At 38.8% G+C, this 24783-nt stretch overlaps 3 protein-coding genes across 5 annotated transcripts; 1 reads left to right on the forward strand and 2 right to left on the reverse strand.

Annotated features, from left to right (window-relative positions):
- Nucleotides 1-102: 102 nt before the first annotated feature.
- LOC122665280 (probable LRR receptor-like serine/threonine-protein kinase At1g12460) lies at nt 103-19879 on the reverse strand. The gene is made up of 4 exons (XM_043861393.1): nt 19870-19879; nt 2098-3234; nt 1913-2025; nt 103-1828 (listed from the first exon to the last, which is right to left on the reverse strand). Exons 2-4 carry the CDS (start codon nt 3073-3075, stop codon nt 337-339), a joined length of 2583 nt encoding a protein of 860 aa, XP_043717328.1. The 5' UTR covers nt 3076-3234; nt 19870-19879; the 3' UTR covers nt 103-336.
- LOC122665284 (transmembrane protein 64-like) lies at nt 6539-13318 on the reverse strand. 2 transcript variants are annotated; one of them, XM_043861397.1, is made up of 5 exons: nt 13177-13318; nt 12885-13137; nt 9994-10230; nt 9675-9892; nt 6539-7029 (listed from the first exon to the last, which is right to left on the reverse strand). In XM_043861397.1, the coding sequence occupies exons 2-5, from the start codon at nt 13128-13130 to the stop codon at nt 6849-6851; spliced, it is 882 nt and encodes a 293-aa protein (XP_043717332.1). In that variant the 5' UTR covers nt 13131-13137; nt 13177-13318; the 3' UTR covers nt 6539-6848. The 2 variants fall into 2 exon arrangements, with proteins under 2 accessions (XP_043717332.1, XP_043717334.1); XM_043861399.1 differs by lacking the exon at nt 13177-13318 and having other exon boundaries at nt 12885-13157.
- Nucleotides 11615-24636, forward strand: LOC122665285 (peptidyl-prolyl cis-trans isomerase CYP18-1). Of its 2 annotated transcripts, XM_043861401.1 has the most exons (6): nt 11615-11621; nt 14486-14491; nt 18589-18663; nt 22889-23050; nt 24023-24181; nt 24323-24636. In XM_043861401.1, the coding sequence occupies exons 2-6, from the start codon at nt 14489-14491 to the stop codon at nt 24404-24406; spliced, it is 483 nt and encodes a 160-aa protein (XP_043717336.1). In that variant the 5' UTR covers nt 11615-11621; nt 14486-14488; the 3' UTR covers nt 24407-24636. The 2 variants fall into 2 exon arrangements, with proteins under 2 accessions (XP_043717336.1, XP_043717335.1); XM_043861400.1 differs by lacking the exons at nt 11615-11621; nt 14486-14491 and adding an exon at nt 18460-18507.
- Nucleotides 24637-24783: the final 147 nt, after the last annotated feature.

The following is a 24783-nucleotide window of genomic DNA, read 5'->3' on the forward strand; positions in this document are numbered from 1 at the left end:
TTAAGGGCTTGGCCACTTGTCAATCTGTCACACAGATGCTTTGAAAATCAAAAAACAATGAAAAAAAGTGGTCTTTGGTTCTTTATGTTTTAAGACTGCAAGTGATGGAAGAATCAACTAATTTTATTTCAACAATGAAGAATTCCTCTCAATTCACAACGGTAAGTTGGTAAGCACAAAAAGAATAAAAAAGAATGTTTTCTTTTCTCCCATATCTTCCCCCCTTCCAAATGCTTCAGGGGGTCCCATTTTCTTCCATGGAACACTTTACCTAATCTATACCAAACCAACAATTCTTTAGGGGTCTGGGACCCCAATCTTCAATTCTTCCCTTGACTATTGTGATTCCGAACCAGATCTAATGGATTCCAGAACTTGAACAACCTCTGCCATGTTGGGTCTCCTGGAAGGTACCTCAGAAGTACAAATCAGCCCCAACTTCATGACCTGAATCAACTCATTCTCTGCAAACCCTCGCAAGGTTCGGTCAAAGCAATCTGACGCTGCACCATGCTCCAACAATCCCCTAACGTATTCACACAGAACCACCACCTCAGTTGCTACTGGACTTTCCACTGGTTTCCTCCCTGTAACCAATTCTAGTAAGATGATTCCAAAGCTATAAACATCACATTTATCACTGAACCTTAAGCTCTGGCAAGCCAGCTCTGGTGCAACGTATCCAACAGCTGTGTGGAACTTGGTTAAACCATGACTACCCAACATGGGTAGCAACTTGATCAACCCAAAATCGGATAACTTGGCTTCGTATCTTTCATTTAAAAGTATATTGGTGGACTTGATGTTGAGATGTAGAACTTGTGGTTTACAGTCATGGTGAAGGAAAGCAAGAGCTCTCGCTATTCCAAGGGCAATCTGAAACCTCCTAGACCAGTACAGTTCGCTCCTACCACTACTGGTGCTGGTGCCAGGGAAACTTACTCCATGTAGATGCTCATACAGATTCCCATTGGGAACGAATTCGGACAGAATTAGCTGCATTGTAGAGGACCAGTAGTAGCCTTGGAAAGCAACGAGATTGGGGTGTTGAAGAGTTCCCAGTCTCCCAACCTCCTGCTCAAATTCATCTTGATTCCTGATCCTTCCTAATGTCTCGAGCTTCTTCACTGCAATGGAGACTCCACCTTCAAAACTGCTTTTGTAAACTGTCCCGATGGACCCGCCACCAATCAGACAATCCTTGTCAAGCAACGCTTTGGTCCCCGCTTCCCAATCCTCATACCTCGAAGGCAGGCTCTTGCTGAACAGAACCAGCTTCCCAATGATAACGTTTGAATCTGTTGAAACTGGCGGAGTGCTCTCTACAACCAACACCTCGTTGTTTCTCTTCCTGCCAGCCTTTATGTTCATGAAGGAGATCACGAAGACCCCAGTGAGGATAACTGCAGCAGCAACAATGGCCACTATTGCTGAAACACTCAGTACCTTGGCTTTCCCTTTTGTCGATGTGGTACGATTGCCTTCACCAGGGCAGAGCGTATTAAGAGGAAGGCCGCAAAGCCCAGGATTATGGGAGAATGCTGCGGCGCCAAATTTCTGCAAGGTGGGAATGGCAGGAATCTCCCCTGTGAGGTTGTTGAAGGAAAGATTGAAGTAAGTTAGCAACGTTAAATTTCCTAGGGATTCAGGAATTGACCCTGAGAGTGAATTTTCCGATAGATCAAGCAATTGAATCCCAGACAACTCTCCTAGAGTCGGTGGGATGCTTCCACTGAGCTGGTTCCGATGTAGGTCAAGAATTTTCAGGTATGTCATGTTGTATAGGGTCGGTGGTATTCCTCCCTGTAAGCCATTCCCCGAAAGATCCCTGCAAAACGAGCTTGCCATGTCAGTTTGATTCAAAGAGAAGCATATCTGTAGATTATATTAGATTGACAGATAGTGGACTCACAGCTCAAGCAGAAATCGACAATGGCTTAGCTCGTCTGGAATTTCACCAGTAAGGCGAAGGTTGTGCAAATCCAGAACCTGTAGCAATTCAATGCTACCAAGCTCCTGCGGAATCGTACCTTGAATTGTATTGTTGCCCAATCTGAGAACAGAGACCGTCTTTAGTTCTCCCATTGCAACAGGAATACTCCCGTTGAGTTGGTTAAAACTTGCATCCAAAATCCTTAGGCTTCTGCAATTCGTGAAGCTCGGTGGGATCTCTCCATTTAAACCATTTCTTGAAACATCAAAAATTTCCATTCGATCGCTGCAGGTTTGTATCTCGGGAATCTCCCCCTGGAACTGGTTTGAAGATAAATTGAAATGGCTGAGATTTTTCAATCCAAGAAGATCGAAAGGAACCAAACCAGTGAAAAAATTGCTTCCAAGATCTAAAACTTCCAAGCTTTGACACGACGAAATCTGCCTTGGAATGTTCCCTGCTAAAGAATTGCTTCTCAGGGATACGTAGGATATGCTCGGAGGGACACAAATCTGAGCAGGAAAACTACCACTGAGATTGTTGAAAGAAAAATCGAATCCCACAAGCTTCGAACATTTTGCAATAGATATAGGAATTGAACCGGAGAGACTGTTGTGCGCGAAAGAAATGAACCTCGTCTTGACGCAGTTCTTGAAGAGAGTTTCAGGAATTTGTCCGGTTAAACCATTGCTCGACAAATCCAGCAACCGAAGACTCTGAAGATCTCCAAGGTAGTCAGGAATATGTCCGTCTAACGCATTAGTACTCAAATTAAGCTTCCAGAGTGTCACAATCTCTGCAAATTCCGAAGGTAAGGGACCAGTAAATCGATTCCCGTATAACGACAATGTCCGCAAGAAATTCAAGCCAGATAAGCTCGGCGACAACACACCAGCAAGGCTCGTATTCCACAACACTATTCTCTCCACATATCCTAGTGGATTGCAAAACACGCCACGGAAATCCTCGCAAGGATTTCCATAAGGTTGCCACGAGTTTAAGCTGTTAAAAGGATCATCGGTGACATTTCCTTTGAATTCAAGCAGGATCTCCTTTTCCGTCAAGGAGTAACCGGTGGATCTCAGTAATGCAATAACGAACAGAAGAAGAAACCGATAAAAGAATCGCCGGAATCTTCTCATATTCTCTGAAAAGAACACAGGAGCCCTCCAGTGCTCAAATCTAGCCTTTCGGATCCGACATTATCAGTAACGAAAGAGTAAGATTCGTGATCTTAACGAATAAGCTTCGAGAATGAGAAAAACTCCATGATCACTTCTAAACAACAACATCGTCGTCTTCTAACAATGTGCTTTGAAAATTTAAGCTCTCTGCTTTGATTACTCAATTAAAATCGTTGAATCACTGGATCACCTCGGATCTCCCAGCAAGAAACCCTAGGCAAGGTTTCAGAGCTTCAAAAAAGTTTCAGAGTGAGAGAGAGAGAGAGTGACGAAATGGACAAAGGAGGGAGGAGTGAAGAGTGAAGCAAAGAGTAGAGAGAGAGAGGTGTAGGGCTTGGGTTTGACAGGAGTGCATTGCCTGGAAAGTAAGCAGGTGAAGGGGTGACCCCAATTTAATAACTTCTGCTTTTGAAGTCCATATCTTACGGTTGCAAACCATCGAGGAACCACGTGGTTCACCCCAACCTCTTCACTCTCTCTGCTCTGCTCTGCTCTGTAGGGCACAATCTTCCCTCTTCATTAAATTATCGAAATCGCGTCCATTAATTCTTCTTCAACAAGTCAACAACCACGCCACCTCCGTACCACCATGCATTAAAGAAGAAGATGAACAATAAGAAAGAAAGAAAGAAAGAAAGAAAGAAAGAAAGAAAGAATTACTGTAAACCTTGTCTTCTTGTCTTGGACCCTTTCAAGATCACCTTCTTCTTCTCTAACCTCTGTTTCGTTCTGCAAAATTAATGGTGTCCACTGTGGAGAGAGATCAAAGAATCCAACAGATCTGGTTACAGAAAAACTAATTCTTAATTCATGTCCTTTTAGTCTCTAATTTATAAATAAAATTTCGTAATTTGAGTTTGTTCTTGGTGGTGCACGGGACACGAGAGATGGTGGGAGTGACACTCCAGAGAGAGAGAGAAAGTGAGTCTCTTCTTCTTGTAGAATCTTTTCTCCCCACCTCCGTTCCACCTTTGTCGTTGCGAATCTCCGCAGCTTTTCATTTTTTGAGCGTCTTTTAATAAATAAATCTCTGGATTTTGGGTCTAGCGGAGTTCCTTGTGCTGCCACGTCAGCTCTTAGCTTCTTTCTAAAGTCGTCCAACTAAAATGGGACAGTTGGCAGCTTAGTTGGTCGCTTAAGAGTCATCCACGTGTCAACCACAATAGTGTCACTTTCATTTGGTAAAGAAGCCTAACTCGTCCAAAATAAATGGTCACATGGGATTCTGTCTTCTTTCCATCCTATCCTTTTCCACTAATTTCTTTGATTGGAAAACAGCAAGAAAAAAGTAAATTTTGCTGTTCTAATAGAAAATTGATAATGGGATTCACTTTTTGTCATGTTTTCCGTATGGAAAATTTTTCTCTCCGGTCAAACCATAGTGTAAATGAATGGAGAACCAAAGAATACCCATATATTAAGGACAAGTACCTTATAACACCAGCTCATCAGTTAGCTGTGAAGGCTAGAGTAGTAGACAAAAGATTAACATATTTGATTGATGTAAATGACTTTCTTTGTTTTTAATGCATATTTGTTTTGTTTTCTACCCAAAAAATTAAAAAAAAATGCCCATATAAATAGGATCCAGATCTTTTAGTGCCGAGCTGCTCGACAGGATTGTACTGTCAAGACATGGTGAGGCATGATGCTCGAACAATAGAGGATCCAAATTGACATAAATAAAGAGAAAAATTCTATGAGGAGGTGAAATGACCGTCCTACTCCCATGATGCCAATGCGTGCAAGGGCCATGCTTTCCCACGAAGAATGTCGACAACCCATAAGGACAATAATAAAACAAGTATGAAGTAACACTAAGGAGGCCCTTCTTAATAAATGACCTATAAATTACAAATAGGCAACACCAGATGGTTTCAACTTTCATATTGAAGCTTGTTCAGGACGTATACTCACATAAGCGGCTTTCTTGCTTTGGAGTTTGGACACCTCCTTTAATGGTGAGTACAGAATTCAGATACTTTACAAACATGGGATGGGACCATAATCAGCCTTTAAATATATGGGTGGAGACGTGGAGTTACTCTCATTCATCAGGAGGGTTCAGGTGTTACTAATAATATTGTGACATACCCTGGTGGTAGGAGGTGTGCATTCATAACCAACCCATCAACCCTTTTCAGTGTTTAATGCTCTTTTTTTGGGGTTTTTTTTTTTTCTCCCTTTGTCCATAAAACCCTATTTAAAATGATGCTTCAGGGTAAGAATAGAAATAAAGTAACAGGAAATTGATGCGTATAAAGATTTGGGTATCCTCCCCTTAATGGCTAGTTTTTTAGGATGAGTTTTAGTCAAAACCCAACAAGTGGTATCAGAGCTTTGACTCGTAAAATAATACTAAATCAATGAAATTTACTGGAGAGGCATGATTATTTGTTTAGCAAATGAGTCATGCTAGGAGAGTTAAAGGGTATAAATAATGAATGAAAATGAATGGCTGTTGGGCTCACTGTTAATAATAGGACTGAAGATAGAGGGTCAAATACGTTGCTGTTAAATCATATACATCTATTCTCACAAAAAGGAAGAGTAGAGTGGTTTTATTTTTGGGTAAGAAGAGTAAAGGCTAAGACTTCATCTTTTAGCTCTCCAGAGTCCACACTCATGTCATCATTTGTAGAGGGTCTTAGAGGACATACCATCCTAGACTTTTTTGGGCCTTCAGCTATCCTGTCTATAAACTTTGCTGCACTAAGCTCTCCAAAGATGGAAATCCATCATTCTATCATAATCAAACTTTTAAAAAAAAAATAAAAGAAAGGGTCCACTCATTAAGAAAATGGGTTCCAATCCAATGAGCTACAATGTCAAACCCAATTGCAAACTAATATTCCTGAATACCAGTTGACAAAGTCATACCGGACCACACCATAAAAGCATCCAGTTTTAGCCCTTTTAGAGTTGTAGTCCTGGTTTTTAACCCATCTTATCTTATCCAGTTTGAAAGGAACTTCAAAAACATTTCAGAAATAAAAGAATGGGTTTGATAAGATTAAAACCAGCACGTTCACATGGTCGAAAAACCCATAAAAACCGACCGGTTAAATGCACTTATGAAGCATATCCTGTTTTGAGGTTCTTGAACTGAGGAGGTCTCTCCAGTCATATTTGGTTTAACCACTCAGTGCAGTGAAGTCTTTAAAGCTATGGTATGCTTTCAGTGTATCCTTGATTTCTGGTTGGGACCTATGCCTTTAGAAGTGGACCTTCGGGCCTCGTTTCACCCTATGACCACAAGAAGCCAAAGTCTCAACGAACACCACTATCACTAAAACCTATATACCTTCGGGCCTCGTTTCACCTGTGACCACAAGAACCCAAAGTCCCAATGAACACCACGATGACTAAAACCTATATACAATTTGATTACAATAAATCTTTCTATCATTCAATTATTTTGTTGAACCATGAAACTGGCAATAAGTTCATTGCCTTCCCACTCATTCTATGGACAATCAAAACAATGTTAAATCTGAACACCACAACTGTTTGTATATATTTACACTCAAACAATGTATGCCTTCTCCCAGCAGGCTGATGTGGTTTACCCTGCATCATCCACGTCAGAAATGTCAACACCATCACGTGGCCAATTGCAGTGATGGTAAAAATAATAGACCACCCATGCACCTGGAACTATTTTTAGCTGCACAGCTTGATCCAGCTCCAAAGGAATGAGTTCTCCGCAACTCTGAGTCAAGCCAAGCCTCTTACTCCAGTACCAATTCCTCTTCCTCCTTTAGTCCATTCAGCTTCCTCTTGGCATAAACTGTGCTGACTACGGTAGTAGCCACTGTAAAACAGAAACCAATGACATTCAAGATGGCCTGCTGTGCTGTAAGGGACCTGTGCTCCTGCGTTGCCTCAGCCAATGTCCCTAATAGAATGCCGCTGTAAACAACAAACCAAACACAAGTTTAAAGAGAATGAACAAAAGATTGTATTCCATAACAAGACTTTTTAAGATGATTTGCAAAGCAAGAGAAGCGTCTGTTATTATGTCTAATTATCCCACACCCACACACAAACATGAGAAGAAGGTGATAGAATTATGGAGCATGTTCCATTAATAAAAAGATTTGGGAAAAACAACTCTGAAAGGCAGTGTGGTATCGGGGCGCAAAATGACTGCCCCCCAACCCCAACGAAAGGCAGAAATGCCACCCCTGCTGATGCTTCCGCTCACGTTCCCATTGGCCCCCGTGCTGGCGTAGGGAACCCTTTCCCTAAAAAGATTTACCAAAAACTGAAAGATGAAAAATAGTTGCTGATCTCATTAAACTTAGGACCCAAAATGATCACCATAAATCATCTTCACCCAGCCACATATTATGTGTTTTTGCATTTGTTTTCTCGCTCCTACTCTTTAGATGCAAGGGATCAAATTGTATTTCATATAAACAAAAATGAAAATGTAAATTGCAAAATAGATGCATTGAAGGCTGTTAGCAATATAATCTAAAATCACAAAATAGATGAACAATAGCAAATTCATTAACTGAAAATTCATGGTTACAACTACGGGGGTCGATTCCTTTATATAGATTAAGTATCAGCCTCCTAACTTGCATAACAAGTATATTGCTTCCAATGTAAGATGATATCTAAATAGAAACTGATCCTAACTGGGTAAAGTGTTTCTAAACTGGAATAAGAGTAGATATGATTACAAAACAAAAATGAAAATAAAATAAATTTCAGCCAAACACAATTTACTGCAGCTGGAAATATTCTAGAAGATGCTATTGCTAGACAGAATCAATTGGCTTTAAATCAAGGGAAATCAATCAGATATTTCCCCTTTTTCTTCCTACCGACTGCATCAACTATCCATCAACATAGTACATGCCAGACTTGTTATTCACTTCCCCCGTTGCACCCCCCACCCCACCAAACACACACACACACACAAAAAAAAAAAGGAGAGAGAGAGACCACTCCATGGAAGTCAACAAGTCAGTAGTCATTGTCAAAGTTAAACACATAGAAACCAAGTAATTTGGGTACCATAATAGGTCAGATTAGGCTACAAACTTTCAAACATAACCTAGTGACTTGTTACCTCACAGTCCAGTGTAAAAGTGCTGCCTATCATATGATGGTAAATCCACTCCCTAACTTTGAGCTCTCCATACACAAGCCTACCCCCAATAATCCCCCCCCCCCCCCCCCCCCCCCAAAAAAAAAAATGAAAAAAGAAAGGTGGGGACTTAAGTTGGCTGGGATTGGGAGTGGCTGGTGAGGATGCTCAAACAGGACTTAAGTCTTTCAGGGATGACGGATTTATGACAGGCTTGTGTATGTCACTCCGGTGACGTTTTTAAGTGTTTATTTTCATCCTAATGACCTCAACTTCCTTAAGCCCCCTACTTGATTGGAAAAAACCCAATCAGAACCACCAGAACCTCTTTCATATGTTAAACAAGCAGTTCGTTTTGGGGCTCTAGTGAAATCTCCCCAAAGCCATAACTTCTAAGCAAGCTTTTGTTGCACTCTAGTCTTGGGTTGGCATGTCAGTTCTGGACAGCAGCACCCATCATCCTATGATCTTTTCTAACCCCAATTCCCAGTGTTAAAATATCTTCTTAAACCCTAGTCAATCACTAAACTTTCAGCACCATTTTATTCACTTAATTCCTAGTCTAACTTCCCATTCATTCATCCCAAAACTACCACCATTGTAGGACTTCTCCAACCTCCTAAATCAATGATTCAATTCAGGAGTAGACAGTGTTCATCACATTCTTTCCTACCATCCAGTCCATCCCCCAAAACTGCTAGGTCTTCTGAGTATTCCCCAGCTAACTCCCTCCAACTTAATTTTAAAGACTGCTAGGGAACCTGGCCCCAACCGAAACTGAAACTGGAGATATCCATAAACAGTACAGGTGCTGTCTCATGGCCCGGCCCCATTGAGGAGCAAACTAAGATATAGCAGTGCTGATAGCCCAGCACTTGATTACTGCAGAGTGTAAGTGATTGTAATTGCATGCGTTACAAGGAAGATTGGACCTTGGAGGTCATCTCATCTGATCAGACAGGCCCACATCTTAGCTTTCACGATGGATACCTCACATTCGCATAAATAACTAGATGAGTTAGCCTAGCCTTGGGTCCACAGGGATAAAATGCAGGGAAGGGAGAGGGATTTTAACTTACTGAATAGCAGATATCAGATCCAGGAAATTACTTTCCTTTGCATATCTTCCCTTCTGTCTCTCAGAATGCATTATTCAGGTTTTTTTTTTTTTAAAAAAAAAAAAAGATAAAATAAAAGAAAATGCATACGTACATATGTATATATATATATATATATATTGGTTGGAGGGGGTGTTTACTCGAGTGTGTGCATTTGCCTAGTATGGATATATGCATGTTTGCACTTCTAGATGGACCTATGCATAAAGCATGAGCACATACTTGCTCCAGTACGAATACACAATAACTAAAATAAGATTTTCACTTACTATGAAAACTAAGGACAAATTTACACAGATGCTTTATGCTAAGAGAAATTCATGACAAAGATATCCTACCTGTAGATAGCAACGATAACATCGGGCACCATTCCCACCAATGACCCCAAAATGTAAGGACAGTACTTGACATTTGTTGCAACAACAGCATAATTGAATAAAATATAAGGAAATGGAGAAATCCTGAGTAAGGTCACAGCTCGGAACTGATGAAACCAATTTCCTTCACCAGCTAATCTAATAAAGGCAGCTCTCTTTGGCCATCTCTCCAACCACCTCTACATAAAATTCATTAGTGTTAATGAGAAGCAGAAAAGGAAGAAAAAAAATTCTCTGCCAAAAGAAAAATAGCAATTTGAAACTGCTCTTAGATACTCACATTGATTTTATGCTGAAAGCAAGAACCAATGAAATATGGCAATGAGACACCCACTGTCAGTGCTGCCATAATTAGTAGGAATCCATATCCATAACCAAAAGTCATTCCAGCAACCCACATAGAAGGTGCAGACGGCACCAAAAAAGCAGGAAATAATGCCACAGAAGCAAAGAGTATGACCACAAGTACTGGCATGCTAAATGTGTTCCTCTCCCAATTTAGGCTTGGGATAACCACCTGCCAAGGATATAAGGTCAGAGCAGGAATACATAAAAGGAGAACATGAAGTAACACATAAAGAACCACCACTTCTGGTGCAGTCCTTTTGGCACACTTGCTAGACAATGGCCAGGAATTGTTGGAAACACTTGAGGAACTGAGTCCACGTATCAAATGCCCATAACACATGTTAACTAAGTACCAACAATAAATAATCAAGGTTTTCACTCAGGAGCATAGTCGCAAGGTGTTGCCTTGGCATCCAGGCACCTTGGTCACCTTGTTGGTGTCACCCAAGCCCCCTCTAATGCCTTGCGTCGCCTAGACGCCATGACAACTATGCTCAGGAGCATGGTGTTTTCAAGAAATATTCATCTACCACAGTGTTTGGATTTTATAAGTTCAAACTTCCATCAATTAGGATGATCTATTAGCATTTCAAGATAAGGTCTACCAGAGCTTCCAAATAAGATGCCCACTACCGTAACTAATTCAGTTTTGTGTTAGAATTCAATCTACGTTTTTACCATGGAGGTTTGATTTCCTATTTGTCACGGAACCAAATCAAGCAGATAATACAAACTCACTCTATGATGTCTAACTGACATGACATGATCCATTGTGAATCATATATTTCCTTTCAGTTTGGTTTCTCAATTATCCCAATAGAACCTTAAGGAGAATAAGGTCAATTAGAATTCACATAAACTTACTACGCTCAGATAGCCAGCATTCATATTCATATAACTATTTTTTAACTCTTGAGAAAATAAAATCACACCACTATCTCTACTAATACAGGAAAATAACAAAAGTGGGCTTATTTTAGTGAAATAAGCCTTGGGTTGGGTTGCATATGTGTTCAGCCTTTGGTCCAAGGGGTTTTCATTGCAATGAGTCACATTAATGGGCCTAGAATGTTGGTAGGAACTAGGAATACGAGATAAGTCAATTAGGATGTGTTTAATCCAAATCCTTGGGGTTATTTGAGTCAGTCTTTATTGTCCTTTTGTGTTATATGTTAGTTAAGTCGAGCCCTAGAGTTATTAGGAAATCCGGTTGGGATTCACTTTTTAGTATATGCTTTGGTTTTAGAGTCCTAATGTCAAGAGTGTCAGTTACAGGTCTGTTTTGGCTCTTCTAAGCAGTAGTTTGAATCAGATTAGGAGTACTCGAGAGTTGGTTTAAGAATTATATATATAGGCCAAACCCATGTTTTATGATATTAAATTTTCCAGTTTTCTGTTATTTTACCTTCTGCGGATTCAGTGGGTTGACTTGGGTGGATTCTCAAGGGGTTTTTGGTGGATCCAAAACCACAACAGGTGTATCCCTATTCCCTGCCCCGTCATCTTCTTCTAATCTTCTATCTTTTTTCTTACCAATCTACAGGTCTTCTTTTTTTTTCGGTAAACTGATTTTGATAGTTAAGCTTCTGGTTATCTTTTCTCTATATTGAATTTGAGCTGAATTGCAGTTGGCTAGCTAGAATAGCAGTTCTATTGCTACTTCTATTTATTGAGCATCATGGTCAACCTGAATATTAAGACTATCAGACCTTTCAATCTTAAGTTGTAAAAGTTTCTCCGTAAGCTGCTTATTTTCTCCATTTTGTAGATCTGTGATTGCAAGTCCCTTTCTATCTCTCTAGTTTGCATTGGATTTGCATCAACTACATGCCCTTTTTTATAAATCCAATAATAAACCAATGATTTATTTTACAGGACAGATGCCCGATACGTTTCAATTACATATTGTACTTCCTTGATTATACTATGATTCTGCAACAAAATCACTCATTCCCAGCAATGCAAGAGAAGCCACTGAACATCTTAGAAATTTTGAGCATTGGAATGGCAATTCCTCCCATTTCTTGAGATAAACAAGACATAATCTATCGTAACTTATTCCTGACAAAGGAAAAAGTGCAGAACCAATAAATCCATAAGAGATTATTCGAAAAACAGTTTTGTTGAGTCCTCTATCACTTATGGAAGCAATTTCTATAATTGTGAAACCCATTAACAATTGACTCTACAATACTTTCTTTATAACATTTTGTCCAACAACAGACTGTCTAGGTGTTCAATCAACACTTTCAGAGACAAATTTGGAGGTTGTACTTCCTTTACATGTTCACACTTCAAACTCAGATAAGATAATATCAAAATTCAAATGTATCAAAACCCTCAAGTCTTGCATATGTTTACATGAGTGTGATGCACAGCAAGAATATGGACATGTCCTCAGTGAAGCTAGTCCATGACTATTTGATTCAATGGCCTCTGGAAGAATCTCAAGTCAATAGGACCATTCCCTTCAATGAACTAGTGGGTGGTTAATTGAGTGCATATATATCATTCAGAAGCACTTCACAGTTTCCAACTTTTGAATTACGATATAAGTATTTAAAGCAGAAAACAGTCAAAGGTGATCCAAATAATAATCGATCAATCAAAACACAAGTTTTTTTGATAAGACAATCAACACACAATTTGAACAATGCAGTTTGTAACTTTGTAAACAAAACAATTACAAACAGTTAAAAATTAAATGAGAATACTGAAAAACCTCATCACACTGCGATAGATGCCATAGATGCGAAGTGTCCAATAATAGAATATTGAATTAGAAACTGGAACTGATTCAAGAAAAAGAATAAACATAATAACCTTATTCATGACGATAGGCCCGACCCAGACAATAACGACCACGGCGAGCCCCGCCAAGCAAATGCACAATGAAAGCACCTTCACCCACCAACAGAGAGACCTTCCCTGTTTAGGACATGGAGGCTCCTCCTGGAACTCCCCGAGTTCACTATCGTTGAAGGGACCCAGTGTCACATAATCCCCTTTCTCATCGCCCATTTGCATTTTCAGCTCCGAAACCACAGTGTCATCGCTTTTACACGTCATTTCTTCGCTGAATTCAACAACACCAGACCCAAAAAAAAATGCAAACTTGTAAAGAATAAAAATGATCCTTCCGTATCTATCGAACTGCAGCCAAAGGAACCCTAAAAGCAAAAGCTCAGAATCATCTCCAATTGCCTAAAGCAGCAACAGTTCAACTTCAAATAGAGAAAACCATAAAACTTGTTCTTCTCTCCTTAACGAGCAGGAAAAACACCAGAAATCTGAGCAAAGAATCAAAAACCGAAGGGAACTTCTTCGGTTTCAAGAATTAAAAGAATCCAACATTGATCAAAGAAACAGAAACTGGCAAGGAATCGAAGGAATAAAAACCGGACAAAACAAATGAAATACAAAGACTGATAGATGGAACTAAGGGAATTAACTTAATCAATAATAAGCTAGGCATTAACCGTTGGGTTCAGATCTTTCTTCCCTGGATAATTTTCCCCAATTAACTATCATAATCGATTATCAACTTACGATATTTCCGTCGCGCTCCCCGGTAGGCATAGATAAAGAATTAAGAACCCTAATACCCGATGCGTGTCGGTAGTGCCACATCGAATGAACGAATGACACGTGCCAAAAACAAATAATCCATCTGACACACCTAACTAGAATAACTGTAAGACGAACCGTTGCGAATCGTCTGTTTCGCATCTGAGTTTGGAAATAGATGCCATTAGTAATTTTGGGCCCCACGCTTTATATTGTGATCTTTCTTTAACTGCAATGAAGTGGAGCCCACTATCTGACTTGGCGTCCTTTGTCGTAGTCTCTACCGCCGGCCGATGGTAGGGCTTATGGGCTAACAAGCTAATACCTGTTTAACATATAATAACCATACTTAATAGTAATTTAATAGATCGATATTTTTGTGTTAAGTGTTAATTAGTATTTTTTTTGGGTATATTAACAGTATTTTAATTGGTCTACCAAAAAAACAGTATTTTAATTGTTCTCTTATTAAAAACATTAACATAAATATAGTTTGAAGCAAAAAAGAAAGATCTTAAACAGGCTGGAAACATGAAATCTATTGGAAAGAACAGAATATAAAAAGAATCTCCATTTTAAGTCTACAAAGCTTCAATCACCGCGTTGGGCACGTCATTTTTGCTAATTTGTAAGGAGAAGGAAGAGTGAAGGTAGCTTTCATATTCTCCCTCCTGACATTATCTTCCTGTCTAATCATGTGGGTCCTTTTTATATATGAATCGTGAGGTATTCCCTCTACAGGTTTATTGACTTGGCGTGAAAAATGTCATTACATGGGTAGTCAAAATATCGAGTTTCCCTTCATCCATGGTGAAGAGAGATCTATTAATTAATCCACAAGGGTATAGGGATAAGAGATAATGGTCGGATGAAGAGATCCTCTCTTCACCCACGGTAAATGAAAACTTTGCCTTTATCAAACGTGCAACATGTTTGCTTACAAGTATTTTTGTGGCGTGCTCCATTTGTAATTCATCCAAACAATTAAAAGAATGTTTACTCAATAGAAATTTTGGAAGCATGACTAACTACTTGGGGAAATAAAAGCAACTTATAATAGAAGGCACGGCAAGAAGTCATGCAAGCAAACAATAGAAGCTTGGAAGAAATTAAAGAACTTACTTACAAGTGTTCTAACGCAGGATACAAGTTGGAAATATGAAGCTAGTACAAAATGGCCTTCTTCAAGTTGCCAATGGTTGACTCACTAGATGAGATGACATCAACAAGGCAACAAGTGAATGATAAATGAGAATATTTTCATTTGCCTATGAATATTATGTTATGTTTTAAGGAGAAAGTTTTCCTTCACTGTGCGGTAAAAGTTTACCATCCCATCTTAGAGTTCACAAACCCTAAACAATTTAATTTTAGTATATATCACAAAATACCCGCATGATACTTTCTCGATTGTACCATCTTTCAGCCCGTGATGAACAGGAATCTATTTGTCGACTGAAGGAAAACTCAATCCAAATGTTCTAGATTCTTTCCACGAAATATCTTTACATAGCTATCCAAAAGTAACCTCCAATTAATTCAAGGATATTAATATATTGGGGAACCGTTATCTGCATGGGAGCAAGGGCCACACATACGCGACAGCCAATGAGAGCACGTGTTGGCAGATTGGGGGTGAAAATTTTGTCATTCATGAGGGTGGGGCGGTCATTTCTGCCCCCTATGTGTCTGGGCGAGACCCCTGTGTCCCATGCAGATAATTTTTTGTTATTGGTGAAGCCTGATCTCAATCCAGAAAGTGTTGTGGTAATTCTGCGGTGGGCTGTTTTGCCGTCAAAATGTGCCAAAATGGCCTAAAAGTGCATACTTCAACGTTGTTGGCTCTCATCCCTTTAGAGCTCGTCGAGATCTTCGATTTAATATGTATTTCGACCATACGTTAGTTCAGATCCAAACCAGACTGGGTGGGTCTCTAAGGGCAATTTTGTACTTTATGGGTTAGGATTTTTTTTATATAGTGTTGTTATCTCCTTGAGAGATGGGTGAGATTGAGGGTTTGTATTTTTGCTTTACAGAAGTAGTGAAATCATTGTATCGCTCGGCCGTAGATGTAGCCTTCTTACTTGGGGGTGAACTATGTAAATCTTGTCTTGTGTGATTGTTTTTATCTTTCTCTTCGTTTTTCTTCTGCAAAATCGCCATTTTGGGCATTGTTTTTCTTAACACTTTTCTCCTAATATATTGTTATGAAATGGGATGGTAAATTTGTTTTCCTAGTATATATTAAGGCTCTAAGTGCAAGATCAAATTGATAAACAAAATCTTAATAGACTTTTAGGTCTACAAGGGTTTTCTCTTGGTTTATTGTAGCTATCAAATGCATTCATTTAGGACCATTACAATATTTTGAACAATGAGCAATAACCTATAAAAAAACTAAGGGGTGCAAGTTTGGCTTGATGAGCCCGAATCCTGCCTGAAAATTTCAGGACTTGTGTTAGGCTTTTCAGCCCGTAGGTTGGGCTATATATGTGATTTCCATGCCTAGGCTAAGGCCTTAGGTTGAGTCCAACTTGACTTACCAAAGGATTAAGAAGATAAATAAAAAAAGGATCCAGTTTCCCTTCACCCACGGTGAATGAGATCCCATTCACCAAGGGATGGGAGAGGGCGGGAATGGGTATCAGGAGAGTATTTTGGAATATACTAAAATCCTAGGAGGGGTTTGTGAACCCTAGGATGGTGCGTAAACCGTTCTCTATGGATGGAAGAAAACTTTGTCCATAAAAAAAATGTATTATATATGTACATATGTATAGTTACATGCAAGACAAGAGTCATGGACTGAGTATCATAATTTACATTTAAAATGCACCATGATTTTATAAATTAAAGCATATTAAATTTTTTATTTTTTATTTTTTCTTAAAAATGATAAAACAGGGTCAAACCCAGCCACTCAGAGCGAGCCCGACATAGGTAGGCCTAGGATGATATATCCCAGCCCAACCTCAAGCCGAGCCCTATATGAACATGGCCCAACCTAGCTTGGCACCAACTGCACCCTATATGAACATACCACACTTCTTGGCAATGACTTAAGTTAAAGTTTAAATTATTTTTTTCGGGAAATTTATGAGAGTGCCTGAATGACACCTCTATATGTGTACTTAGAACTTGAAAAAAATTGGAAAATTTTGTATGTTACACTAAAAGAGTAAAAAAATAAGGTTATAAATTATTTGACATCTTGAGGGATGTCATTAAGAAATCCCTTAAAGGTTACATTATTACTAAAAACATGGTGTCATTTTCTAAAATATATGAGAATTGTGTTTTCTGTTTTTTTGAGAAAAAAAAAAAACAAACATCTTGGCATCTTTTTGTCTTGCCTTTTTTACCCAAAAAAAAAAAAAAAAAAACCACTAGGCAACAAGTGTTTTGGAAATAAAAACTGAATTCCTCTAAGCGATATCTCGCCCAATTTTTTTTTGAGAACTTGATCCATTCTTCTTTATTACCAAAGAATGACTTAATGTTCTACCAAAAAAAAAAAGGACTTAATGTTTTTTTTCAGTGTGTTTTCTATTAAATGCTAGTTCTTATGGATTGTTACTTTGTTAAGAATCATTGTTTATGAATTAATTGCCGTCTTAATCCCCTCTTGATTATGAGGAATGTTGATAAATGGATTAAAACCTGGTTATGTTTCAGCTTTCTCTTGATCTCATCTCTCCCATACCTCAATTTTTATGCCTTACTGAATACCACAAGTTGATCGATCTTTGTACTTACACTATTATATATGATAGAAGTTTTATTAAAGAAACATTTAGTTATTTGCTCATGGGAAAATCTTTATCACTATTTTTGTGGATTTTGGCTATATAGGGAACGCTCAGGAGGCCGAAGCTCATAGAATACTTGAAGGACTATCAAGAGAGGGAGAAGAGAAGAGAGAGAGAGAGAGTTGAGAGCCACAATCGTAGACATTTGGATTAATTGTCGAAATCTGAATGACGGATTAGTGACAGCATGGGGATCTAACCATGGGAACTTTTTACTATAAATTTTGTTGGGTTTTGGGTAAATTTTTACTATAACTTTGAATATTAAATATGTAATTAAGCTATTTTCTAAAGTTTGTGTGGTTAAACAAAGTACGGATTAGATAGTCATATTTCATGATATGATTAAGTGTGCGAGAATAGAAGGTGATGAAGGAACACCAATATGCCACCGCCCCACCCCCTCCCCTCTTCTTCCTCCTATCGTCGCACCCATCATTTCCAACCTCGCCCCACCTCTTGTTCTTCATCCCAACCCATCGCCCACCCCTCTTATTCCCTCCCCTTCTCTTCCTCTCTCCTTTTCTTTCTATCTCCTTCTCTATCTTTGTTTCTTTAAGATAGAAAATGAAAAATACTGATGTGTGGCACTTCAAAATCCCATCCCGTTGCTATCCAAAGTTCTATTATTATTCAAGAGAAAAATAATTTTACCTCAACATTCCGTTTCAACAAAACCCCACCAACATGTGAGTTCCATCTTCCAAACAATCTCACCCACCGTCCCCTCTAAACAAACGGGCCTGATGGTTTATTTGTCTGGAAATCTTTTATCCGGGTTTGATTAATATGAAGCATCCACCAATCAATCAGTATCCGTACCTTGGTTTTTGACTCCTTTCTTTTCTCATTGTTTTGGTTGGGTCGACTCGGTCCTCTTCTATTTGAGGGGCGTTTGATGGTCAAAACATCCCGGTCCGGGTCGACCCAATTAATATCAAGCCAAAAAAGCGGCAAAACCTAGAAGGATCAAACGTCTCTTTTCCGAAACTAAGAATACTATAAAAAGGGGAATCGTTCGAGCGAGTTTATATTACTTTCGACTTGAGAGTTGAGACTCCGGAGAAATGGTTTGTGTTGAATCTCCTTATTTTGTCGAACACTATACTTTCCAATTATCTTCTAATCACCATCTATGTTTGTGATTGCAGTCAGTCACATTGCATACAAATCTCGGTGACATAAAATGCGAAATCTCATGCGACGAAGTCCCTAAAGCAGCTGAGGTTCGTAATCCCCCTCTTCCCTTCGAATTTCAATCCATATTGTGTGGCTACAGTTGAGGTTGAAAACCCTCCTGCTTCGGCTAACTATTGCTTCTTAATTTGATTATCTTCTAATGCTTCAGAAAACTTTAGTAGAAGTGGAAATACACTGAATTGATAGTTTTTAGAAGTCATGGAAATATAAGCTTTACTGCGCTTTCTGGAACCTTCAACACCCTAGGATCATTTTTGTTGGTTCAAGTCTGACAATTGTTATAGAAAATATACTTGTTACGTGACTGTTCATTGTAGTTGTTAGAGTTTTGATAAAAAAAATCACAACAGGAGCATTTTTCTGGTCTCCTTTGTCTCATTTATAAATTATCAACTCTGCTTGATTTGCTGACTCCACAAACAGAATTTGGGTCCTATTGTTGCCTTGTATGGTTGATGCAGAATTATCACCAAACTGAGCTTCTTTTATTAGGAATAAGTCTAGGGTTGGGATATATATATGTAGGGCTTTTGATCCCAAGGGTTTTCTATGTAATAGACCATTTTAATGAGCCTAAACTAGAGGTATAAAGGTTGCATACGGGATTAGCCCAATACTTAGTTTATTTTTATGTTAATTGAACCAGTTCAAATTGGTTGCATTCAATTGGTTCAATTTAAGTGATCATATGACTTGGTTAAGTGGTCATGTGATGTAAGTTGGGTTGGATTAGGACTCTATAAGTCCAGCCATGTTTTGAGTCTATTTCCTTTAGTATTCTAGTTTCCTAGTCAGTTTAAGTTACCTAATAGATTAGGGGTAGGGTTAGGTCTTTCTTTTTTAGTGTCTAAGTCTATTTTTGAGTCTTTTATATAAGTTTGTAAGGGAGGTTAGGACGAATTTTGATTAATAAAAACTCAGCTTTATGCTTGCTGCCTTTGTTGCTGCTATTGCTCCCTTGTGTGAGTGTTGCCTTGTGGATCTCAAGGTGCTAGGGTGAGTGGACTCTCACGACTCCTTGCGTCTATCCAGTACTGGGAGGTTCTTCTTCTTCTTCAATCGAGCTTCTTCAAGCAGCTGCTGCTGCCTATGAAGGAGATCAAACCAGTAAGTAATTTTAGTTTCTTGCATATATCCTTCCCCTCTTCATCCTCTAACCTAATCCATCCTTTCTCATCGACCCAATCAGATCACTACGGCCAGCCTTCCATCCCCTCCATTAAACCTGCAACTATTCCTTCGAATTTTAGCTTGATCCCCAAGGATTCACCTTCCAACCATCAGATCTGTGCCAAACTTCCAGCAAACATCCCTCCCTCTCCCTCCTACACTCGATCCCAATTTGAGTCCCATGTGACCATCTAAACCCTAGTTTTCAGCCTAGATCCTTAAACCTAAAACCCGAAACCCTAATTCTGCAGATTTTCAAACTCAACCAAATCCAATTATTTTTATCCCATAATAACCCCCTAGACCTGCATATTAAACCTATATAAGACCCATTCCCAAATTCCCATCCTAAACCCTAGAATTAACCTAAAACCTAGTGCTGTCCATTCGAACCAGCAAACCCTTTTGCTATTGATCCTGTTATCTGGCTCCTAGTAGGTCTCCTACCTATCTAGGACTACAATAATGGTCCTGTACTAAATGGCTAGTGGACATAAAAGAGTATGATTCTCTGTTGTAATCTTGTTCTGGTGTGATGTTGGTTGTAATAGATTAAGTTTGGTTGGCAAAGAATTTGGCACGTAAGACTTCACATAATGGGTTTATGGATCAAAGCAGCGTAATTGTGTTCCATTAAGATTGAAAGTGTTTTGCACCCAGGTGAAGGTGTGCCAGAGGACTTGAATGAGGTATAAATTCCTGAATCTTATTAGAAGATCAAATGGATGCAGCCTAAGGGCTTGAAATAGAGTTAACAAGAATCTGGATTTTAGTAATGATATAGTGACTGCTCTCATCTTGTGGAAGTGAAGATACTTCATTTGGGAAAAACACTCTTGACAGTGCATTTGCTTGTTGGGTATAGAGATATAAATAGTGTTAGAGATTTGGGGAAAAAATTAGGTTGTAACAGAGATAATTGCAAGAATGGGAGGGATTTAAAATTAATAATGTAAAACATGGGCTTATTGTTCAGAGTAGACAGTGAAAGGGATGGATGTTGTTTTCGTATAGGCTCCTGCTGCTTTATATAGTCCTTATGCTTTGTAGGGTCCTTTGTGGTACCAACAGTCTTCTCTTCTGTTTCTCTCAATAAAATTTATTGTCATACCAAGTTTAGAAAGGAAAACAGAAGGGTTCATCATATCCTGACTCAATATCTTTCTCCGTGTTAAAAAAATTGCTCAACATCTTCCCCTTGTCCTTGTATTTGTTACCTTGACGTTGGTGATCTGTGAGATCTCTGTGTTGTCATGTTGGAACTTGGAAGACTTGAAAACTCTGGGATCTAATCCTGACATTTTTGGTATAAATGTGTGTGTGTGAGAGAGAGAGCTCAATTTTTTCTCCTTTATTTTGGACCTCAAGTAATGAAAAAATGGTATTACTTCAACCTTTACCCTTGTAAATTTTGGGGGTGGAAGAATAATATAAATAGCATGCATGAGATCTTGTTAATGATTTGCGATTCAGCTTGTGAAGATTATTGAATGCGCACCAGTTCTTTCCTTCCATATGCACCGAAAAATAGCAACTTGAGAATGCCTAATTGCTCATATCAACATATTTTCTCTCCCTTCGAACGTGTTACCTTTTGGTTGCATCCAATGCTTTTGAAGATTTGGAGATTTATCTGTTCTAACTTACTTTCAGTGTCTCAATTGTTTCTGTGAACTTTTACTCATCTCCCCTGTTGTGAGAATAGTGTTTTTCATCTTCGAGGGAATATTCTCCTCTTGGAAGAGAGGAAATTGGGTATCGCCACCTAGATTAGGATCCAAGACCCACAGTCAAAACACATGATTTCAATCAAATCGGTCCAACCATGAGATTGGATTTGAGTTAGATTGCAGACCATGGAAGGTATTAGGCATCCCGGTCCACCTGATCAAACCTTTCTTCCCATTCATTTGGTGTTTTTGTAATAATAAATAGTTTAAAACTAACGATGCATGATGCTGGAATTTAGAGAAATAATCTACCAAATAAAATACAAAAATGTAAATAAAGGATATAAAGACTTACATGTGCGCTTGCGCTATGAAACAAAGGTTAGTACACATGAAATAATATCAAAATATCCTAACCATGCACAACTGAAATAAATGAAGAAATAAAAGGGCATACCCAGTGCACAAGGCTCCCGCTACTCCAGGGTTTGGGGAGGAGCATGTACATAGCCCTATCTCTGCTTCGCGGAGAGGCTGTTTCCTGACTCGAACCCACGGCCACCAAGTTGCAATAGAGAAACCCTACTGTTGCGCTAAGGCCCGCCCTCTAATTAAATGAAGAAACAATCTAAGCTATTGTTGTTAGTAATAGAAAATGATGGAAAAACCTAAGCTAGGTCATGTTTCAATTAATTATGAAGAAACATGTCTAAAGTAAAGATGTACCTACATCAACAACATATGTAAAGATGCAGTGAAGTAAGAGAGCGCAATTGTATGAATCTATATTTAATAAAAAAGAATCAAAATGCTAACCTAGGGCAATCTAAAAAATGGAGGGGAGTACAGAAGATAAAAATAAGTATGTAGGAATAGAGAGATGAAACCATGGGACACCTGTTCATCGCCATTCCCGCCTCCAGGGTGACAAAATGAGGTGTATACACCTGTGTTTATCATATAGTGTTACATGACTTTACATTTCTGAATTAGATGCGTTTGAAAGTTTATTTTTGGATTTGCTAACCATACTCTCTCCCAAAAGGATGCATGTTGGTTTTGTCCATGGTTTCAGAGAATTTAAGCTCGTCTAATCAGTATGCGGCTCCAGCTTTTAATCTATGGTCTGGTCTGTTTTTTTTCAAACAAGTGCATCATCTTTTAGTTTCAACACAGTTCTACATTTTCATGATCGAAAGTGTGTGTTGGAACACATTCCTTATCATTCTTGTATTCACTCTGTTGCATGTACTCTTGGTCACAAGCTGTTTCACTTAAAGCATTTTGCTAGAACTCATTTTATGTTGAGATTAAATGATGTGCGAGACTTCTGCTTCTACCTAGAATGCCTACAGAGAAAGTGACCGCATGAAAGGATTATAAATTCCTGTTGTGATTGATTTGGATGCAGAATTTCCTGGCACTATGTGCCAGTGGTTATTATGATGGCACCATATTCCATCGGAATATTAAAGGTTTTATGATTCAAGGTGGGGATCCCACAGGCACAGGCAAAGGTGGAACTAGCATATGGGGTAAAAAGTTCAATGATGAGATACGGGAGTCACTCAAGGTAATCTAATTCAGCTTTCTCAAAATGCAAACTTATTTATGTTAAAGTAAAATGAACCTGGTAACTGTACTTACCCGGAAAAAATGGGACTCTTGCTACCTTTTACGAGAAATTTCAGATAGTCGAGATGGTCAAGGAGAATGTACATAGTTCACAACTTTCCATCGAACTCTCAAAATTTCTCTGTATTGAGTCAACAAGACGGGTTGCTTTGCCAGATCTGTTGGAGTGAAGAAAGATAGTACAGTAGGCGTTAGGCTTTTGAGTGATTCCATCCATTAGGGTGAGGGATCAGCTTAACTCAACTATCTCTCCAAGTGTGTGGAAGAAACAGTCAAGAAAAAGATAGAGGAGAACGAGTGAAGTATACGAAGTGAGTGTGCTAGAGAATGAAATCACTCTTTCATTAAGAAAAGTATTAGAGCTTGCTAATACCCCTACGATATGACTGAATTGGTCCTATTTACTCTTCGAAATGGAGTGGAAGAAGGGAGGAGATTCTTGAACGAGGAAAAGGATCCAACGACTTTGAAAGAATTGAACCAGAAGCCGTATGAGGTGAAAATCTCATGTACGGTTCTGTAGAGTGACAGTAAGGGCAAGTGATCTGTCAAGTGTCAACACTGAGCAGCTTCTCACGCAGCACTCTGTGGTGCTCGACTTCTCATTGATAATCCGTCAGTTTTAGCTGAAGCCCTCTTCAGATTTTATTAATTGAAAATATATTTTTTTCTGAATTTCCATTTGTGCTAGCCATTATTGAGAGTGTGCCTCTTACTTTGCCTTGAAATCATGTCGTTCAAGGCAAGTGTCCTGGTTCAAAATATGAGATGTGTGCAACATGAAATGATACCATATCTTACTGTTTCCCCCTCATCTCTCATTTCCTTATTGTTGATAGTTGATACCATGTTGAGTGACATACATATTTTTCAAGTGTCCCAATTTCTTAATCTTTTCTCTTATTTGCAGCACAATGCAAGAGGGATACTTGCAATGGCTAATAGTGGGCCCAATACGAATGGGAGTCAGTTCTTCATTACTTATGCAAAGCAGCCACATCTGAATGGATTTTATACAGTGTTTGGCAGAGTTATTCATGGGTTTGAAGTTCTTGATCTCATGGAAAAGGTATGTGATTTTTATTTTGGTAATTCTGATGATGCTTGCTGTCTGTTCATGGTAAAGCAATAAACAAAATATAATCAACAATTGTTTCCAATATAAATCAAAGAAACTCAACTCATATTGAGTTGCTTTGGATTTGTGCAGACTCAGACCGGACCTGGGGATCGTCCTCTTGCCGAAATCAGACTGAATCGTGTGACCATCCATGCAAACCCTCTTGCTGGCTAGGTTAGGGAACTTTGAAGTTTGTGAATCTTTAGCTGCCTATCCTCATGTATTGTGTTGGTGTCTTTCTCAATGCAGAAAGGGTTTTATTGGTAAATATGGGCTTTCCATCATGTGTACATTGCATAATTCTTCTCATCAACTCTGCTAACAAATTCTTATTTTTTCTGTAAACGGGCAAAACAGATGTCTTGGGTTATTCTTGTTAACTATGGAAATCATATAATTATGAGTCAGCATGTTTAAACAGTTGAAATGTAATAACTTGCTAAGAAATAGATTTGGAAAGGAGAATGGCTTCCGACATTGTTGGTTTAGGAAACCCTTAAACAAAATTTAGGACATTGCACGCCAAGAGAGTTAAATCTGCCTGGAGAAAT

The sequence above is a fragment of the Telopea speciosissima genome, chromosome 6 (assembly GCF_018873765.1).
Source record: "Telopea speciosissima isolate NSW1024214 ecotype Mountain lineage chromosome 6, Tspe_v1, whole genome shotgun sequence".
Lineage (NCBI taxonomy): Eukaryota > Viridiplantae > Streptophyta > Magnoliopsida > Proteales > Proteaceae > Telopea > Telopea speciosissima.